The sequence below is a fragment of the Esox lucius genome, chromosome 14, assembly GCF_011004845.1.
Source record: "Esox lucius isolate fEsoLuc1 chromosome 14, fEsoLuc1.pri, whole genome shotgun sequence".
NCBI lineage: Eukaryota > Metazoa > Chordata > Actinopteri > Esociformes > Esocidae > Esox > Esox lucius.
In genome coordinates, this window is record NC_047582.1 from 36,688,056 (window position 1) to 36,709,538 (window position 21,483).

At 40.2% G+C, this 21,483-nt stretch overlaps 2 protein-coding genes and 1 long non-coding RNA gene across 4 annotated transcripts in view; all 3 read left to right on the top strand.

The window, feature by feature from the left end:
- lrp6 (low density lipoprotein receptor-related protein 6) overlaps positions 1 to 3,185 on the top strand; it is a 54,229-nt gene extending 51,044 nt beyond the window's left edge. Inside the window, 1 exon segment of the mRNA XM_029125027.2 lies at positions 1,458 to 3,185. Within this exon segment, the coding sequence (XP_028980860.1) occupies positions 1,458 to 1,761 (304 nt within the window). The 3' untranslated portion in view covers positions 1,762 to 3,185.
- Positions 3,186 to 3,375: 190 nt separating this feature from the next.
- LOC117595536 lies at positions 3,376 to 5,443 on the top strand. Its single transcript, XR_004576762.1, has 2 exons — positions 3,376 to 4,877; positions 4,913 to 5,443. It is a non-coding gene; the product is annotated as an uncharacterized LOC117595536 (long non-coding RNA).
- A 3,424-nt stretch (positions 5,444 to 8,867) lies between these two features.
- Positions 8,868 to 21,483, top strand: part of tbk1 (TANK-binding kinase 1) — a 33,063-nt gene continuing 20,447 nt past the window's right edge. Inside the window, exons 1-4 of one of the 2 annotated variants that reach the window (XM_029125097.2) lie at positions 8,868 to 8,917; positions 11,775 to 11,881; positions 14,184 to 14,324; positions 15,476 to 15,605. In XM_029125097.2, the coding sequence (XP_028980930.1) occupies positions 11,795 to 11,881; positions 14,184 to 14,324; positions 15,476 to 15,605 (358 nt within the window). In that variant the 5' untranslated portion in view covers positions 8,868 to 8,917; positions 11,775 to 11,794. Of the gene's footprint in view, positions 8,918 to 11,774; positions 11,882 to 14,183; positions 14,325 to 15,475; positions 15,606 to 21,483 lie in introns of those variants that run through there. The other variant, XM_034297027.1, reaches the window with a different exon arrangement.

Here is a 21,483-nt window from a genome sequence, read left to right on the forward strand (position 1 = left end):
CACACAGATCCTACAGGTAAAACACACACACACAGATCCAACAGGTAAAACACACACACATCCTACAGGTAAAACACACTCACACAGATCCTACAGGTAAAACACACACACACAGATCCTACAGGTAAAACACACACTCACAGATCCTACAGGTAAAACACACTCACACAGATCCTACAGGTAAAACACACTCACACAGATCCTACAGGTAAAACACACTCACACAGATCCTACAGGTAAAACACACTCACTCAGATCCTACAGGTAAAACACACACACACACACACAGATCCTACAGGTAAAACACACACACACACACACAGATCCTACAGGTAAAACACACTCACACAGATCCTACAGGTAAAACACACACACACAGATCCAACAGGTAAAACACACTCACACAGATCCTACAGGTAAAACACACTCACACAGATCCTACAGGTAAAACACACACACACACACACAGATCCTACAGGTAAAACACACACACACACACACAGATCCTACAGGTAAAACACACACACTCACACAGATCCTACAGGTAAAACACACACACTCACACAGATCCAACAGGAAAAATTCACACACACACACAGATCCTACAGGTAAAACACACACACACACACAGATCCTACAGGTAAAACACACACACACACAGGTAAAACACACAGATTAGTTTTCGTTTTGGAAAAGTAGGTAAAAGTTTTTGCCCCCTATTTTACCAGGTTTGACCTGGGAGGAATTAGGGTCTTGCTCAGGGACACACAATCTTTTTAATTGTCACTTTAGGGATTTTGATTGGCAACATCTGGTTTACTAATCAGATGCTCTTACAGCTAAGATACCTGCTGCCCCAGAATACTGTTCTATATAATCAGGTTATTGTTTTATATCAACAGGTTATTACTGTTTTGTATCAACAGGTTATTACTGTTTTGTATCAACAGGTTATTACTGTTTTGTATCAACAGGTTATTACTGTTTTGTATCAACAGGTTATTACTGTTTTGTATCAACAGGTTATTACTGTTTTGTATCAACAGGTTATTACTGTTTTGTATCAACAGGTTATTACTGTTTTGTATCAACAGGTTATTACTGTTTTGTATCAACAGGTTATTACTGTTTTGTATCAACAGGTTATTACTGTTTTGTATCAACAGGTTATTACTGTTTTGTATCAACAGGTTATTACTGTGCTATATAACCAGGTTATTACTGTGCTATATAACCAGGTTATTACTGTGCTATATAACCAGGTTATTACTGTGCTATATAACCAGGTTATTACTGTGCTATATAACCAGGTTATTACTGTGCTATATAACCAGGTTATTACTGTGCTATATAACCAGGTTATTACTGTGCTATATAACCAAGTTATTAATGTTTTATATCAACAGGTTATTACTGTTCTATTGACCAGGTTATTAACATGCGTCTTCTCCCATCAGCTACCGGCCGTATACATACCGTCACTTTGCCCCTCCCACAACCCCCTGCTCCACAGACGTCTGTGACAGCGACTATACCCCCGGACGCCATGCCCCACCCACCTCCAACTCTGCTGTTGCCAAGGGTTACACCAGCGACCTGAACTACGACTCGGAGCCCCTCCCCCCACCCCCTACCCCCCGGAGCCAGTACCTGTCAGCAGAAGAGAACTGTGAGAGCTGCCCCCCCTCCCCCTATACGGAGCGCTCCTATGCTCACCATCTGTACCCCCCACCTCCTTCACCCTGCACAGACTCCTCCTGAAACCCCCACAATGCACCTCTCTCGCCACGCTCCTCGGACCCTGTTCTGTACATAACAATTGTTGATATTAGGATTCTAAAAGAGGGGAAGGATGGTGAGCAGATGAGGCCATTGATGTACAGAACAAACCACAGAAAAATATGAAAAGAGAAACACAGGGAACTCGTTTGGTGGAAAAAAACGAGCTCCAGAACATTTGTACATTAAAAAGAAAAAAAGCATATTTATATATTTTCTATACAGCGTTTACTGGTTACACCATAGAGGTTTGTATTAAAAAAATTTGTAAATTTTTTTTTAAAGAAAAAGTTTTATTAAAATCATCACAAACATAATAAGTTGCCTTAAACCCAGGATAGAAAACCAGATGTCCGTTTTACAAGGCTGGAGGGTAACTGAGCCCATGGAGAGAGAGAGAGAGAGAGAGAGAGAGAGAGAGAGAGCTCCCTGACTACAACACACTGACTGCAGGGGAGCAGAACCATAGAGGATGAAGGAGGCAGGCTGGCGCCCCCTGTATTTGACTGATTGTTACTGCAACGTGCAGCTCTGCAGACCCGGGCAGCCATTTTGTGGATCAGTGATTCTCATAGTTGCCAGGGGTGTATTCATTTAGTCTAACAAAGATTCAATTAAACAAACTCAGATTGGTCCCTGCCTGTTTTGTTGTTTGATAAAACCAAAAGGGACCTACGTGAATGTATCCAATTAAAAAGTGTTTTGTTAGGTGAAATGAATGCACTTCTGGTTCCCGTAGTAACCAGTCGGCTGGATCAGTATGGGCTAGACAGACCCACAGAACCAAGTCCAGGAATAAACCACGAGGATGTGCCAAGTGATTTCAGCTCCTTCAGCTCAGTTAATTTTGAGGACCTCCTGGAACTCTGGACTACAGAGACCTTTATTGACATCATCAGGTCTGAAGCAATAACACTACCCTGACCTCTGACCTGACCCTGGTCCCCTCATCACGTCTTCTGCTCATCTGGATATTTACAGTCTGGCCACTATGACTGACTAACCACAGATCACTACATCATCAGTATCCTGGCTCATGGATTGGTCCAGGAAGGGGTGGGGTTAAACAGTCAGGGTTCAACATAAGGTCAGAAAGAAGAGACCACATTGTCACGCTATCATGTGACAGGAAACGGGAAACCAATCGAGACAACATGTCTCCTTCCATCTGATGAGGTCACATCAGACATAATATTCAACCAAAATCTATGTCCTGTTACTTTAGTTTTCATTTTTGTGTTTCTATTTTATTTTAAATGCCAGACTGCAACTGTGGATCTTTATTAGCCCTGTTGTCTATGGGGAGACTTCTGTTACTTTCTGAGGTATTTGCTCTCTCTCTCTCTCTCTCTCTCTCTCCTGCTCTCTTTCTCTCTCCTGCTCTCTCTCTCTCTCCTGCTCTCTCTCTCTCTCTCTCCTGCTCTCTCTCTCTCTCTCCTGCTCTCTCTCTCTCTCTCCTGCTCTCTCTCTCTCTCTCTCTCCTGCTCTCTCTCTCTCTCTCTCCTGCTCTCTCTCTCTCTCTCTCCTGCTCTCTCTCTCTCTCTCTCCTGCTCTCTCTCTCTCTCTCCTGCTCTCTCTCTCTCTCTCCTGCTCTCTCTCGCTCCTGCTCTCTCTCTCTCTCCTGCTCTCTCTCTCTCTCCTGCTCTCTCTCGCTCCTGCTCTCTCTCTTTCTATGCTGTAGCCAACTCAGATTCCTCTCTCTTTATGGCTCTCTTTCCCCTTCTCTTTGGGGAAACCTCCACAAAGGACAAGTTATTGTGCCTGACCAGTTTTTACAATTTTAAATCATTTTCTTTTCTTAAAAAAAAGAGGACAAAAAACTCTAGTGCCGCAAAATGTTTTAATATTTTTGTACCACATATTGTGTTGATACGTATTTATAAGCTATAAAGAAAAGAATCATTGTAAATGTATCCATTAAATTCTTGCAGTACTTTCTTTCATTCCATCTTTTAGTATATGGCTCAATCTATTTTTCTACAATGTTTCAGTCAGTCCAAATGTATGGAGACAATCTTAATCAGTCAAAACAAAGAACATAGCCTTGTCTTCATATTCAATGCTACAGTAGGTATGTGTTTGTCACTGTTCACAGATCAGTCTGCCTGTCTGTAGGTCAATCATATGAAGTGACTGGTCTGAATCTGTACAATCTGAAGCAGTTTACCTTTCAACTAATGTGAACAAATTCTGCCTTGCCTGAGTCAATGCAGGAATGAGGGGTCCCAAGGGACATCTCATTGGACGGCCTGTCTGCATGTTATAACCCTCAGCCACCGACTGAAGTGTCACAAATCCTTTTGTCTGCTTTTTGTGCTGTCTTGCATCTGTTTTGCATCTGTCTGTTTCCAGGCATTTACAAGTATCTGTCAGGGGAAAGGGATTGGGTTGTTGTTCCTCTTGTCCAATCAGATCTTTGGGACACCAGCATGACGTGGATGATGATGATATTGTGTTAACTGGATTCATCCTACTCTCAGCCTTCACACATACCTCTGAGTCTGTCTCCTGTTGTCCAATGGGCTAGCTAATATCCCATGGAAACTGGAAAGAAATATGACAGGGTCTCATTTCCTTCAAATGGTTCTGCCCCGCCCCCCCAGTGTTGTCTGTCTATATGTTACCAAGACTACAATTCTTGTCTGTTCCTCATCTGATTCAACCAGCATCATTGGGAAATGTTCTCATTCTCTCGCTGCACTTTACAGTTCTTCTGATAGTTGTCGGTACAGAAAACATGATACATGCAGCTCAAATAATTAGAGGTGTGTGTGTGCTTCTGTGTGTGCGTGTGTGTCTGTGTGTAAATGAATGATTCAACGAGAGACACCGTGAATGACTTGAGGTCAGTGCTGGTTAATACATCTGGATATAATGTGGCAGGGTGGTTCTAGGACGTCACGTGCCATAGGTCAAAGGTTACTAATGTAAGAAGACTTGTTAGTCTGTCTCAGCCTGTTACTTTGGTAACAATACGAGGACATCGGTACTCTTGGCTAAATCAGTGGTTTCTGATGTTAGTTTTTACAAAATGGCTGTTGACTTGAAGCCTGGTGAGAGAAGGCACTGTTGTGGGTTTATCTGAGGCCTGGTGAGAGGTTCTGTTGAGGTTCCATGGAAGGCCTGGTGAGAGGTTCTGTTGAGGTTCCATGTGAGGCCTGGTGAGAGGTTCTGTTGAGGTTCCATGTGAGGCCTGGTGAAAGGAAGATTTTGGTTAGAAGGTTTGAGGAAGTTGTTGACTGACCACCAGATGTTTTTGTCGTTGAAAACACTAAAAGCTGCATCCTAAATGGAGCCTTGTTCCCTTCACAGTTCACTGTCTAGGGGATAGGGGGCCGATTGGAACGGAGCCAAAGGGTAAATAAATCATAAAAAGCACTTTTGTCTACCTGTTTTTGGAGTAATTTTTATTGTCATGTTGAAGAATTTGTCGTTCATCCATTCTGATCCCATGGTGCTTTGCAAGGATGTATACAGTGCAACCAACATTTGGTTAGTCATGAATATTCATTTAATTTTCACTAAATTCCACTTTTTGTACATTGATCTGCTTTCCATGTAAACTGGTGTGTAATGGACATGTACAGCCCATTCAATACTATAAGCTGTTGTAACAAATAAAATGTTGATTTTTTTAATAAAATGAGTGAACTTTTATCTTGAATATTGTACTTGTTGTTGTACCTTCAGACTTAATTCTGCCTATTAACATATTTTCGACCATTTCTCTTTTGTTCCATTTGTCTCTTCTCTATTCTCGGTCTCATTAACAGCTAAAGACGGTATTCTGTATTATAACTTAAGCATTTGCAGTCTTAACTGTACAGTCCCACTATGGTGTTTCTCCAGACTGGTTTTGAACCCCACCCACTTCTACTTTACCCAAATCCCAGAGGATTTCTCCATGATCCTAATGGATCCTGCTTCACAGGTATTGGGCTTATCTTCTAGTAAACTCAGGTTCACATCTGATAATCTCAAGCATACATCTGATAATCCCACATGAACAGAATCAGATCTGACTTGTAGTGTACACAGCCTAGACCTCATTCTGCCACACAACAGCTTTGATTTAACTTCAGTCCCTTGGGGGCCCACAGCTTGTGTCCGTGGGGACTAGCCCCAGGAAAGTACCGTTTGCCTGTATGAGCTCAAGAGGTTTAAGGCTGCTTTTGCAAAACCACACAGTAACATGAATATCAATAAAAAGGGCGTTCTGCTGATAGTGGTTTAAACTCTGACACATTAGATCTTATTCAGACTAGGGGCATATATCCTAAAGGTAAAGACTACAAGCGTATAACCTAACGGTTGGTAAAGACTACAAGCGTATAACCTAGCGGTTGGTAAAGACTACAAGCGTATAACCTAACGGTTGGTAAAGACTACAAGCGTATAACCTAGCGATTGGTAAAGACTACAAGCGTATAACCTAACGGTTGGTAAAGACTACAAGCGTATAACCTAGCGATTGGTAAAGACTACAAGCGTATAACCTAACGGTTGGTAAAGACTACAAGCGTATAACCTAGTGGTTGGTAAAGACTACAAGCGTATAACCTAGCGATTGGTAAAGACTACAAGCGTATAACCTAACGGTTGGTAAAGACTACAAGCGTATAACCTAGTGGTTGGTAAAGACTACAAGCGTATAACCTAACGGTTGGTAAAGACTACAAGCGTATAACCTAACGGTTGGTAAAGACTACAAGCGTATAACCTAACGGTTGGTAAAGACTACAAGCGTATAACCAAGCGGTTGGTAAAGACTACAAGCGTATAACCTAGCGGTTGGTAAAGACTACAAGCGTATAACCTAGCGATTGGTAAAGACTACAAGCGTATAACCTAACGGTTGGTAAAGACTACAAGCGTATAACCTAGCGATTGGTAAAGACTACAAGCGTATAACCTATCGGTTGGTAAAGACTACAAGCGTATAACCTAACGGTTGGTAAAGACTACAAGCGTATAACCTAGCGGTTGGTAAAGACTACAAGCGTATAACCTAGCGGTTGGTAAACTTCCGACATAAGGTGTACTGGTTGGTAAAGACTACCAGCATTTAGTCTCTGGGTTTGTAATGCCTCAAAGCACTTAAACCGTCTGACGTTCCATATCTGTAGGGGAAAACGTGTTGACTACATTTTGAGGAAAGGAAAATAAAAGATCAGAGGTTAATCATTCACATGACAGACTGGCCTGGATAGATGTTATCTGGGCTGGGCTGTTACTATGGCTCAGCATTTTCCATAGGTTTCTGTTTCCATGATACATCACTCTTACTCCCTTACCTTTAAACTGCTGTGGTAGTATGGGTAGGACTCCACGGAAAATAACTTTTATGTTTGTTGTTATGGGTTATGATATTCACAGACCCCTTAAAAAAACAAGAGATTTATATAAAGAATAAGATGAAGGTAGATATCAGGGTAAACCCTTGGCATTCTCCATTTTGTAATGGTTTCAAAAATTGATTTGATGTTACTTTCAAGTACGGAATATTACGTGGTTGAAGCTAAGGGTCCATCGTAAATATGCAACTGGCAGTAAAGAGAGAATTTTTTTTTCATGACAATACAATGCTATAAAGCAGTTATGCAAACATAAATTTTTTTGGACCAAATTTAGAATTAGAAAAAATATTTCGTTAATACAATCACAAGTTTTAATTATTTAAAGACAATTTGTAATTGATTACTATCCAAAGGACTGAACCCAAGTACCCCTGGTTTGGAACCACTGTTCTAAATGGGCCATCCAATATGGATGCAGTCAGTCTGAACTAACTCTATAGTCATATTATTATTTAGAATTCTGGAATGCAGAGACAAAAACATTTTGTCATTGCCCAAATATTTTAGAGTTCAGTATGAATGGGTGTCAGAAGAAAGAATATATTTCCATAACATCACAAAAAAAAAATATTAGAAATGGAACCCACTTAATCATTACATTTTATGGCTACAGAGTAGAAATTCAATTTTGAAACCGTTGTGGAGAAAAAATACAACAATCATCCATTTTAGGCCTGGTGAGAGTTACTGTTGTGATTATGCTGTGAACATGTTTTGGGCTTTTACTAAAGTTCTAAAGTGTATATTTATTCAAATATATTCTGATTCATATAAATCAGGGTATTCTGAAATAGAAATATCACATGATATCACATTAACTTTTTAGATTTTTCAATCGGCAGACTTCATTAGTTGAAATTGATAAAAAGGGGAAGAATCAGTCAAAAATGACTTGTACCTCTGAGTAGAGGTGTAAAAGAAAAATAAACAACTGTCAGTAGACCACTAGCTAATACGGATAGCAAGTTATTAAACAAATAGCCATATAGAAGGAAAGATTCAAGAAAAAATCTAAATAATTGAAAGTGGCAAATTTAATGGTTGTACTCTAAACAGGGAAGTTTAGTAACCAAATTACAAATGATTTTAGTTGTGTCATCTAGATAGGAATTTTTAAATATATATATATATTGAAAAGTATCAGATTATGAAATCAATAACTTTTACAATACATATGTGTAGAAAATTCTAGCTTTGTTTCATAGCGTAAAGTGTCTGTATATATTTGTGGCTCAATTGGACGGGAGGGTATTGAAATTTGACACAAAAAAATCAGTATTGCACTTTTACAACGGTCCCCAAACTGCCCATCCACCAGAAAACTGCCTATTGCATCCTTTTGGGCTCTTAACAAAATGTTCAATTGTCTATCAACTCAAAGCGTGTATACTGCTCTATGCCTTCATCTGATTCTATGTATCACTCACTTCTTTGTAAGCCCTTTTTTGCGACAGCTATTTGACGATCAAGCTCCGAAAATCGAACGTGAAACTAAATGTACTCCGGTAAGTAGTACAGCAGTCCAAAAAAGATAATGGATATTTTGCCACCCCTTTCTAATGAACTGGGTCCGTATGTTTCTAGCATTATTTCCTTTCCCTTGGACTCAGATTATATTAAAAGACATCTTCACGAATGCGTGCACCTGAAACACAACCTACTATAGCCTGGCTTTTCTAGAAAATACGGTAACGGTTTTGTTAAATCATTTAATATTGCTTTCTGATTGAGGCCATCGTACCACGTGACCAAGAAGGGAAGAGGATTCTGGATTTCTGGGGGTAAGGAAATAAACAAAGTGGCTAGATATCTTAACATGTGATTATTTGTGATTTAAGCTGCTGAAATATATAATATACAATAACATTTTTAGCTAAGACTACAACATATGTTTGTTTCACATGTGTCATTTGTACAGCTTCCTGTTGTAAGTTTGTCAGTTTACGTCGACATGTTTTGGTTCGCTAGCTAATGATAGCTAAGTTCAAAGACATCCGTTACTTTGTTATTATTCACTGAATCAAGATGTTACACTGGCGAGCTTTCTACAAATACAGTTCTCTAAATCTGCGTTCCCCATATCGGTTATTTTTGCGCTGTTACACGCCAATGATTGCTTGGGTAAATGGCTAAAGTAGTGGTAGTTATCTACTGTAGCTTGGTGCGTAGTCGGCTGTGTATATTACTGTACACAAGTTTAGTATAAGCGGACGGGTGCTACGAAGTGATATAACATTTCGTTTTTATAAAATATATACAGCCCGGGTTTCAGCACCCCAAACATTGCCCACATTTACTGCGAGTTATACTTCTAGTGAAGAAATTCTGATCTGTTAACGTTAGCTTTCCAGCTACTACAATATTTATGCAATAGCCACATACCATTTGGCACAAATTCATTAACATTAGGTTGAATTTTACATGTAGGTAGGACATTGGCATTGATAGGTAATTTTCAACTAATTTAATATTCGCTCTGGTTTGGAACGTGTTCGTCAGGAGTGGAATTTCCCAGCCGTGTGTCGTGACGTCACAGTTCATTATGCGTAGCCACCCGGCATTGTCGCTTTTACACACAATTACGATGTTTTTTAAGGAGAGGTACGGCGTTTTTTGGGGGTACGGTTCCAGGGACTTAATTTTTAGCGTTAGGTATTGTTGTGTTAGCTAATTTTGTTTTTTAGTTACTGTATATAGTCGAGTGGATTTCATCTTGGTTAAATATTTTCATAGAAAACCTTACTATTTTACTACACAGAATGGATATAATATCCTCAAGTATTGCTAAATTCGCCTATACAATCTGCATTTGATGAATCAGTCAAATATATTTAGTTTATTTCAACGTACTATTGTGACAATGAGTTTAAAGATGTCCATACGTAAACACTGCCAGAAAAAAACAAGATGAAAGGAAAACCTTCCAAGAAAGTCAGAAGCTTAGGAAGAAACCTACAAGGATTGACCAGGCCCCTTCTGGCTGTTCTGGGTGGAGATTATCATAAATCATTGTAACTGATTACTAGCTGTTCAAACATACAGGTCCAGCCAGAATAGCAGCACAATCATTCATAATCAGTATAACTGTTGCAATATCAGGGCTTACCAAAAGGGGTTAGCCCGTGAATGCTTCTGCCTTTCTCTACGGCCTCAGTGAGTCGGTGTTGGTGACCATGGTAGCTCTGGCCAAACACCTTATTATGGCTAGACGTCTCACAAATCCACTACCAGAGCCAATATGCCATCCCTTAAGATGTTACTCTCCTTAGTCTGCCGTCTGGGCAGGCTGGAAAACTGGGTGGGGCTCTCTGGGATAGTCCTAAAATGGTTCAGGTCATACTTAGAAGCAAGAGGGTATTATGTGAGTATAGGAGACCATAGGTCTGAGTGGACGTCCATGACATGCGGAGTTCCTCAAGGCTCAATTCTTGCGCCACTCCTATTCAACCTGTACATGCTCCCAATGAGCCAAATAATGAGAAAGAACCAAATCTCTTATCACAGCTATGCAGATGACACACAGATCTACTTAGCCCTATCGCCTAACGATTACAGCCCAATTGACTCCCTGCTCCAATGCATTGATGAAATAAATAGTTGGATGTGCCAAAACTTTCTTCAGTTAAACAAAGATAAAACTGAAGTTATTGCGTTTGGAAATAAAGATGAAGTTCTCAAGGTGAACGCGTACCTTCACTCTAAAGGTCAAACAACTAAAAATCAAGTCAGGAATCTCGGTGTGTCTCTAGAGTCAGACCTTAATTTCAGTAGTCATGTCAAAGCAATAACTAAATCAGCATACTATCATCTGAAAAATATTGCAAGAATTAGATGCTTTGTTTCTAGTCAAGACTTGGAAAAACTAGTGCATGCTTTCATCACCAGCAGGGTGGATTATTGTAATGGACTCCTCACTGGCCTTCCCAAAAAGACCATAAGACAGTTGCAGCTCGTACAGAACGCCGCGGCCAGGATTCTCAGCAGAACCAGAAAATATGATCATATCACACCAGTCCTCAGGTCCTTACACTGGCTGCCAGTTACATATAGGATCGATTTTAAAGTATTATTACTGGTATATAAATCGTTCAAAGGCCTAGGACCTCAATACATTGCAGATATGCTCAATGAATATAAACCCAAACGAACACTCAGATCATTAGGATCACATCAGCTAGAAATACCAAGGGTTCACTCTAAGCAAGGAGAGTCTGCTTTTAGCTATTATGCCAGTCGCAGCTGGAACCAGCTTCCAGAAGAGATCAGATGTGCTCCTACAGTAGTCACATTCAAATCCAGACTCAAAACACATCTATTTTACTTTGCATTTAATGAATGAGCACTGTGCCACTGTCCGTCCGACTGTTTTCACTGTCCTTTATTTTATTATATTTTTTATTCTAAACTGTATTTGACTTTATATTCTTAATGGTTTTTTCTTATTTCTTCACTGTTCTGTATTTGATTTTATATTCTTAATGGTTTTTATTTTTTCTTATTTCTGTAAAAGTACCTCTGTCATGGATATTTAAATTGTTTTTATGTAAAGCACTTTGAATGACCATTGTGTATGAAATGTGCTATATAAATAAAATTGCCTTGCCTTGCCTTGAATGTGATGATTGCTCTCCCCTGCAGGTGAACCTGAAGCCGCCGTCATGCAGAGCACAGCCAACTACCTGTGGCTCATATCCGACCTGTTGGGTCAGGGGGCTACGGCTAATGTCTACCGCGGGAGGCACAAGGTACCGGGCTGACACACCGATCGGATGTCCATTCACCCATTTAATGGGGAGTATCTGAAATGTAAAGTTCTGATCGGCCAATGGGAGGCTGTGGTGCTGCTGTTTAATAGAGAATTGCCAGGGTCATTCCACTATGACCCTGACCCTAACCCACTGCAACTAAGCCTGCAGTTTATTCCGCTACACTTGTTTGTTACAGCGCCAACACATTTGCTATTTAATGCAACAGTATTAAACTATCGTTAGTGTTGAAAATGCAATGGAAACCTGTAAAAGGTCTTTATAAAATAAATGTATCATTTTTATTTTTTGATACATTAACACAATAATTTACCTTGTGTGGGATGTCACACAGCTTTTAACCTTCAACAAGTTAATTGTATTATTATTTTTTTTAGAATAACCACAATTTTTTTTTATTGCTTATTGAATGGAAACTTTGCTACACACACACACTTGAGTATGTAATTGACAGCTTCTGGGAATTTAGCAAGCCAGATTTTCTGGAATTTTGCAATCGTTTTATTGTTAGGGCGAGGAGAATGGGGATGTCCACTCTGCCAGCCATCATGCTGCCACCCCCAGGCAGGAGAGCTCAGCAGCAGGAGAATTAACATGGCAGATTGGGAGCTTTAGGTTAGAGTAAAAACATTTCTCCCTGGCGTATATCAGATTCTCAAGATTTCACTTTGACATTAGCGCCGTCCTCTTGAAACGTGGCCATTTCTCTGGTAAATTGATGGATGTCTGTTCAGACATATCAGTGGAAGAGAGCTAGCGCGCTGCTTGGTTACACCCTACTAAACCTGCTCTCAGGGGCTTTCCCACGGCTCCAGGAGAAGACCAGGATATTTACATCCAGATTGGTCTGGACATGACTTGTGGTTTTGACACACTGAACATGAATGAACTGGGGGCGGGGGGGGGTTACCTGGGTTGTGGTCTAAAACGGATGTTCCAAATGACACCTTATTTCCTATATAGTACACTCCCTCCAACTGAGCCTTGGTTGTGAACCCTTTATCATTTTCTGTGTTTCTGAATACATTTTACCTTAAACAAATAACAAAAACAATTACATTTTTTTCATTATTGAACAAGTTCATCCAACATCTGATTTCTTATTTTGGAAAAGTACCACCATGTTTCCAAAAATGTTGGGATGTTGCTGTGTAAAATGCAAAAAAAACAATGCAATAATGTGCAAGTCATTTATCCCTATATTTAATTTAAAATTGCTCAAAGACAACATATCAAATGTTGAAACTGAGAAATTGTTCAGCATTAATGGTGCCTTCACAGATGTAAAAGTCACCCATGCCATGTGCACTAATCACGGATGCTGGCTTTTGAACTATGCACTAATAAGTAGCCCTCTTCTCTTTAGGGAGCATTAATGGTCCCTCTTCTCTTTAACCCAGAGGATACAGCGTCCATGATGGCCAGAAAGAATCTCAAATTTTGTCAGACCACAGGACAGTTTTCCACTTTGCCTCAGTCCATCTTAAATTAATTTGGGCCCTAGCGTTTCTGTATCTTGTTTATATATGGTTTCTTCGTAGTAGAGTTGTGGATGCAGCAACGTACTGTGTTCACAGACAAAAGGTTTTCGGAAATATTCCTTAGCCCATTGATTTCCACTACAGAATTGTTCCTGGTTTTAATGCAGTGCTGCATCAGGGCCCCGAAAATCACAGCCATCCATTATTGGTTTCAGCCTTGTCCATTGCGTTCAGAGATTTCTCCGGGAATCTCTGAATGTTTTAATGGTATAATGTACAGTAGATGATTATCACCAAACCTAGCAGTTTTGCGTTGAGGAACATTATTCTTAAATTGTTGCACTATTTTCCCGCGCAGTCTTTCACAGAGTGGTGAACCCCTCCCCATCTTTACTTCTGACGGACTTGACAATTTGCATCAAATTCCAAGTGACCATATATTTTTAACATTTCTCAGTTTCAACATTTAATATGTTGTCTTTGTACTATTTTCTATTGAATATATGGTTTCAATGATTTGAACATGATTGCGTTCTGTTTTTCTTTACATTTTACCCAGCATCCCTACATCTTTGGAAACAGGGTTGTATGTGAACATTCAGACTAAACATGTATTAACAACATCGAGCCAATAAATCTACAAACTCACTGGATGCATTTGCAGTTGTCTTGGGTTATATTTTTTCCCCCAAGAAAGTTGAATTGATGTACTTCTATAACTGATATTTATTCTCATAAAACTGGAAACCTGTATGAGTTGAGGTACTTCAGTAATTGTGATGTTTATTATTTTTCTTTAGAAAACGGGGGACCTGTATGCTGTGAAGGTGTTCAACAACCTGAGTTTTCTGCGACCACTTGATGTTCAGATGAGAGAGTTTGAGGTTCTGAAGAAATTAAACCACAAGAACATTGTCAAGCTGTTTGCTGTTGAAGAGGAGGTCAGTATGTTATCTCTGTTGAAGAGGAGGCCAGTGTGTTATCTCTGTTGAAGAGGAGGCCAGTGGGTTATCTCTGTTGAACAGGAGGCCAGTGGGTTATCTCTGTTGAACAGGAGGCCAGTGGGTTATCTCTGTTGAACAGGAGGCCAGTGGGTTATCTCTGTTGAACAGGAGGCCAGTGGGTTATCTCTGTTGAACAGGTGGCCAGTGGGTTATCTCTGTTGAACAGGAGGCCAGTGGGTTATCTCTGTTGAACAGGAGGCCAGTGGGTTATCTCTGTTGAACAGGAGGCCAGTGGGTTATCTCTGTTGAACAGGAGGCCAGTGGGTTATCTCTGTTGAACAGGAGGCCAGTGGGTTATCTCTGTTGAACAGGAGGCCAGTGGGTTATCTCTGTTGAACAGGAGGTCAGTTATCTCTGTTGAAGAGGAGGCTAACAATGTGTATTAACCAGTTCCACTCTGATGTCTGCACAGGGAGCAATGACTAGTCTGTAAAAATGAGAGAACTCTCCTTCAGTTCAGTTCCTCTCAACACACAACTCAAACTACCCCAATGATTCCTCACATAGCATAATATGTATGTTCTCATTTGTGGAATCTCCATTGTTAAGCAGTTCCTGCTTGAACTCTGTTGTACGGCTGTTCTTTACTTCTCTGTGTATCTTTTGATGCTGCGATCCTCAATATCAGAAGCTGTGGGCAGAAAGCAGAACTCTCTTTGGATACTATAGTTACCAACATGTGAGATTACATGATTAGGGCTCACAATTAAATAACAATAGTTACCACTGTAAAGTTTCTGCCTTGGATTTTTGGTCTAATTGTGTTTTCTTTTTCTGGAGAAATTGCCTTCTAGTGAGCTTCAGTAGTGCTGTTTAACATGTAAAGTCCCCAGTCAACACGAGACACAATGTTCTTGTGATGGAGGGAGTACTGACATGTTATTCCTCTGTCCCAGTCCAACATGAGACACAATGTTCTGGTGATGGAGGGAGTACTGACATGTTATTCCTCTGTCCCAGTCCAACATGAGACACAATGTTCTGGTGATGGAGGGAGTACTGACATGTTATTCCTCTGTCCCAGTCCAACATGAGACACAATGTTCTGGTGATGGAGGGAGTACTGACATGTTGTTCCTCTGTCCCAGTCCAACACGAGACACAAGGTTCTGGTGATGGAATACTGCCCCTGTGGGAGTCTGTACACGGTGCTGGAGGAGTCTTCTAATGCCTATGGGCTGCCTGAGGACGAGTTCCTCATTGTGCTACAGGATGTAGGTAAGAGACTCACCCTGCCGCCTGTCTCAATTCAATACAAATGGCTTTATTAGGGTGGAATATGTTACTACATACAGTTGTGCTCATAAGTTTGCAGAAATTGTGAGATTTTGGCATTGAGTTTGAAAATGACTGATCATGCAAAAAAAAAACTATTTTATTTAAGGATAGTGATCATATGCAGCCATTTATTATAATAGTTTTTTGGCAACTTCTTAAATCATAATGATAGCAGAAATCACCCAAATGGCCCTGATCAGAAGTTTACAGACACACACAGGTGAAAATGGCAATTAAAGGTGAATTTCCCACCCCTTTTTAAATTGCAATTAGTGTGTATAAATAGTCGATGAGTTTATTAGTTCTCACGTGGATGCACTGAGCAGGCTAGATACTGAGCCATGGGGAGCAGAAAAGAACTGTCAAAAGACCTGTGTAACAGGTAATGGAACTTTATAACGATGGATAAATATATAAAAAGATATCCAAAGCCTTGCAAATGCCAGTCAGTACTGTTCAATTACTTATTAAGAAGTGGAACATTCAGAGATCTCTTGATACCAAGCCAAGGTCAGGTAGACCAAGAAAGATTTCAGCCAAAACTGACAGAATAATTTTTCGGGCTACAAAGAAAAACCCACAGGTAACCTCAGGAGAGATAAAGGCTGCTCTGGAAAAAGACGGTTTGGTTGTTTCATGGAGCACAATACGACGATACTTGAACAAAAATGAGCTGCATGGTCGAGTTGCCAGTAAGAAGCCTTTACTGAGCCAATGCCACAAAAACGCCAGTTACAGCACCTTGACCTGCCTCCCAGCTTCTGGCACACTGTCATATGGAGTGATGAGGCATAAATAGAGCTTTGTGGTCACAACCATAAGCACTATGTTTGGAGTCTTATAATGAACAGAATACCATCCCCCCTGTGAAGCATGTTAGTGGCTCACTGATGTTTTGGGGGTAAAAGGTGAAGGTTCTGGAGTGGTCATCACAGTCTCTAATGTGCGGTTCATGCAAGACAACCAAAGACTTTGCATGACCTGGAGGCATTTTGCCAAGACGAATGGGCAGCTATACCACCTGCAAGAATTCAGGGCCTCATAGACAACTATTACAAAAGACTGCACGCTGTCATTGATGCTAAAGGGGGCAATACACAGTATTAAGAACTAAGGGGATGCAGACTTTTGAACAGGGGTCAGTTAATTTCTTTCTTTGTTGCCATGTTTTGTTTTAGGATTGTGCTATTCTGTTAAGATCTACAGTTGAATTTGAACCCTATAAGAAAAAGACGTTTGTGTTTTGCCTGCTCACTCATGTTTTCTTTACAAATGGTACATATATTAGTAATTCTCAAGGGTATGCAAACTTTTGAGCACAGCTGTACATTGCCAAAGCAAACATGCACATACACTGTGCAAATTTTTTTTTGCGAACACGTAATCACAGTATAACACCAAGTCAATTAAACTTCAGGGATATCAATCTGTCCAGTTAGGAAGCATAAGCGATTGTGAATCAGTGTCACTTGTTTTGGTGCAAATGAAAGTGACAACAGGTACACTGGAGAAGCAACAACAAGACAACCCCAAAAAGGGAATGGTTTTGCAGGTGAATTTGAATCCTCTCCACGATCGGTTGGTGATTTTGGTTTCTTTGACCACTGTTACGTCATTTTGTTCTCAAGGAATTACACAATGTACAGTAAAGATTTTGATCTTTTAATATATTTCATTCATCGAGACCTGATGTGTGATTTTAAGTGTTTCCATAATTTTTTTGAGCAGTGTAGTTCTTTCGTTTTTCCATTTGTCACCATTTTGCATAGCCAATTCTTCTCTTTTTGCCAGACCACGTAAGCGGAGCCGGCCAAGAAGAGCAAATGTCTCTTACTAACTGACTGATTACCCCTTGTTAAATAGTGTAGTGGTTAGAGAAGCGGACCTGCGAACTAGAGGTCCTGAGTTCGTATCTCCTTGCAGGCGAAGCAAGGTACGCATCATGAATAATTCCGTATAGATGAAAACTTTGTTGGCTAGAACCTTCAGTATCTACATTATAGATAGCCTGAAATTAAACAGTTTACGATATATATATATAAATAATGCATGCGTGTTTTGGGTCAGTATAGACAAACACATTTGCTGGCTACAACATACAGTAGTTACGTTATAGTGAACCTAAAACTCTATACGCTTATATTGAGACTGGTTCTGGTATGGAAACGTTCATCTTCAGTCTCGCTAGCAATTGCTCAATTCTTATGATTATTCTTAAGAAGTTAATAGATACTATTAAGCCTATTACTGGCTAATAAGCTGTTCAAACGGCCTGTGGCAAAAGCTAACATTTCATAGATGCCTTTTGTGGTGAAAGAAACGTTAGTCAGTTTAACACTGCTCAATAGTGTTTAGCAACTAGTAAAATGCGTAATGCTGTGGCGTTGTGGTTAAACCAAGCAAGAAAGTTTATTTATATAGCACAATTCATACATCGAAGCAATTCAATGTGCTTTACAAAGAAAAAAATAGAAAATATATAAAAATACAATAACATCAAAACAAAGGAAAACAACATATAAAGATTTAAAAGGGATAAAAACTATAAGGCTAAACAGTGTGGTTAAGGTTAAGTGCTCAGTCATAGGCGGGTGAAAAGAGAAGTGTTTTTAACCTGGATTTAAAAATGTATACATTTGGGGCACGTCTAAGATCTTCTGGTAGTTTATTCCAGTTGTGTTCAGCATAACTGTAAAACGCAGCTTCTCCATGTTTAGTTTGGACTCTGGGCTCTACTAGCTGACCTGTGTTCATGGATCTAAGAGCCCTGCTCAATTTATATTCTTCAGACATATCAGAAATATTTGGGTCCTAAACCATTCAGAGATTTATAAATTAAAAGCACCACTTTGAAATCTATTCTGTAACTGACTGGAAGCCAATGCAAAGATTTAAGAACCAGAGTGATGTGCTCTGTTCTCTTGGTCCTGGTTAACATTCTAGCAGCAGCATTCTGAATGAGCTGCAGCTATTTTACAGTATTTTTCGGGAGTCCAGTTAAGAGGCCATTACAGTAGTCAACCCTACTAGAGATAAAAGCATGGGTGAGCTTCTCTTGGTCTTTTTGGGACACCAAGCCTTTGATTGTGGCTGTATTTTTTAGAAGATAGAATGCTGTTTTGGTGACCGCTTTGATATGACTGATAAATGTGAGGTCTATCAGAACACCAAGATTATGCACTTGATCCCTGGTTTTAAGGGCCTGAGAATCCAGCTCTTTACTAATATTTGTTCTTTTATTTTTGTTGCTAAACACAATAATCTCAGTTTTATCTTGGTTTAATTGTAGACAATTTTGTTTCATCCAGGTATTTATTTGCTCTATACAGTGACACAGAGAGTCTATTGAGCTGTTGTCATACGGTTCGAGAGCCATATATATTTCAGTATCATCGTCATAGCTGTGGTAGTTAATGTTGTTGTTCTGTAGAATTTGGCTCAGAGGTAGCATATAGAGATTGAACAGAAGCGGTCCGAGAACTGATCCCTGTGGAACTCTGCATGTCATAGCCACCCTATCAGAATCATGATTACCAATGGTGACAAAGTAACTCCGCCCATCTAGATAAGATCTGAACCAATCAAGGACTGTCCTGTCCGGACTGTCCTACACAATTTTCGAGCCTATCTATAAGTGTTCTATGATCCACAGTGTCAAATGCTGCACTGAGATCTAATAGAACCAGAACTGTTATTTTATCAGAATCAATATTAAGTCATATATCATTTAGAACTTTTATCAGGGCTGTTTCAGTACTGTGGTGAGGTCGGAAACCTGACTGAAATTTGTCTAAGAGACCGCTTGAGGTCACAGGATTGCTGAGTTGATTGAAGACAACCTTCTCAATGATCTTGGCTATAAAAGGGAGATTTGATACAGGTCTATAGCTGTTCATTATAGATGCATCCAGTGTTCTCTTTTTTAATATGGGCTTAATGGCAGCTGTTTAGAGATGTTGGGAAACTGCCTGATTGCAGAGAGCTATTAACTATTTGTGCAGTCGTCCTGTCCCCTTTGCAGAAAAGCATCCCCAAAGAATGATGTTTCCACCTCCATGCTTCACGGTTGGGATGGTGTTCTTGGGGTTGTACTCATCCTTCTTCTTTCTCCAAACACGGCGAGTGGAGTTTAGACCAAAAAGCTAAATTTTTGTCTCATCAGACCACATGACCTTCTCCCATTCCTCCTCTGGATCCAGATGGTCATTGGCAAACTTCAGATGGGCATGGACATGCGCTGACTTGAGCAGGGGGACCTTGCATGCGCTGCAGGATTTTAATCCATGACGGCGTAGTGTGTTACTAATGGTTTTCTTTGAGACTGTGGTCCCAGCTCTCTTCAGGTCATTGACCAGGTCCTGCCTTGTAGTTCTGGGCTGATGCCTCATCTTCCTCATGATCATTGGGGTGAGATCTTGCATGAAGCCCCAGACCTAGGGAAATTGACCGTCATCTTGAACTTCTTCCATTTTCTAATAATTGCGCCAACAGTTGTTGCCTTCTCACCAAGCTGCTTGCCTATTGTCCTGTAGCCCATCCAAGCCCTGTGCAGGTCTACAATTTTATCCCTGATGTCCTTACACAGCTCTCTGGTCTTGGCCATTGTGGAGAGTTTGGAGTTTGTTTGATTGAGTATGTGGACAGGTGTCTTTTATACAGGTAACAAGTTCAAACAGGTGCAGTTAATAAGGTAATGAGTGGAGAACAGGAGGGCTTCTTAAAGAAAAACGAACAGGTCTGTGAGAGCCGGAATTCTTACTGGTTGGTAGGTGATCAAATACTTATTTCATGCAATAAAATACAAATTAATTATTTAAAAATCAATCGTAGTTGTTGTGCCCCCGTTTGGGATAAGGACAACATCTGGAAGCATTGGGTGATTTTAGTTAGAGGGTTAGGAGAGGGAGGTTGGATACTCTGCCTGTGAGTACTGTCTTTCAAGCTTATCTTGTTTGGAAATGGCATTCCAAGAGCGTGACGTATGTTGGCACCAAGCAACCGGCATCCCATGATGTTTGGATGAACCCCATCAGGTCTAACGCGGTCTTTACAGTTCCAAAATATATTGACATTTTCAATAAACCCTATCCTGTGGTTGAGGGATGCCGTTGTCAGCCACATATTCAGCCCAAGGAGTCTGCTAAAAGATTCAATTCCTTTCCCCAAGGTTGGAATGGGGCATTTTTTCTGGATCTCAGAGCCAGTTTTCCTTTGTAGAATGTCAAAAGACCCAGTGTGGATAATAATCTGCATGTTGCTTGGATGTGTAGAGAGAATAACTGGCAACATTTCTGTTAGCTCTCTGACCGATGTGTCAGCCACGGTTAGGTTTTCAGTCTTTGCCATTCTGATATGCTTGGTTATGTTGTCCCCAATCAAGGTAGTATCTGGCTTATCAGATGTGGAGTTAGCCTAGTTTCTTATTTCTCTCGTCCTATCAGTGGTTTTAGGATTTCTTGGATTTTGAAGATAGTGCCTCACACGTGGTAGACTCAAGTTCGAATCTATTGTGCCATTTATTTACTTTAATGCCACTATTCTCTAGTAAGTTATCGTCACCTTTATTGATAGTTATTGTATCAATGTCATTCACAAATGAAAGAAAAAAGTATGTTGTTATGCCATGAAAGAAAAAATACGTTCTTATGCCATGAAATGAAATACCTTTGGCAGACTCGCTAGCAATTGCTCAATTCCTATGAGTAGTCCAGTAAGTTAGTAGATACTGGTAAAGCCTATTACTGGCTAATACGCTGTTCAAACGGCCAGTGGCAAAAGCTAACAGTTCATAGACGCTATTTGTGGTGGAGATAAACTG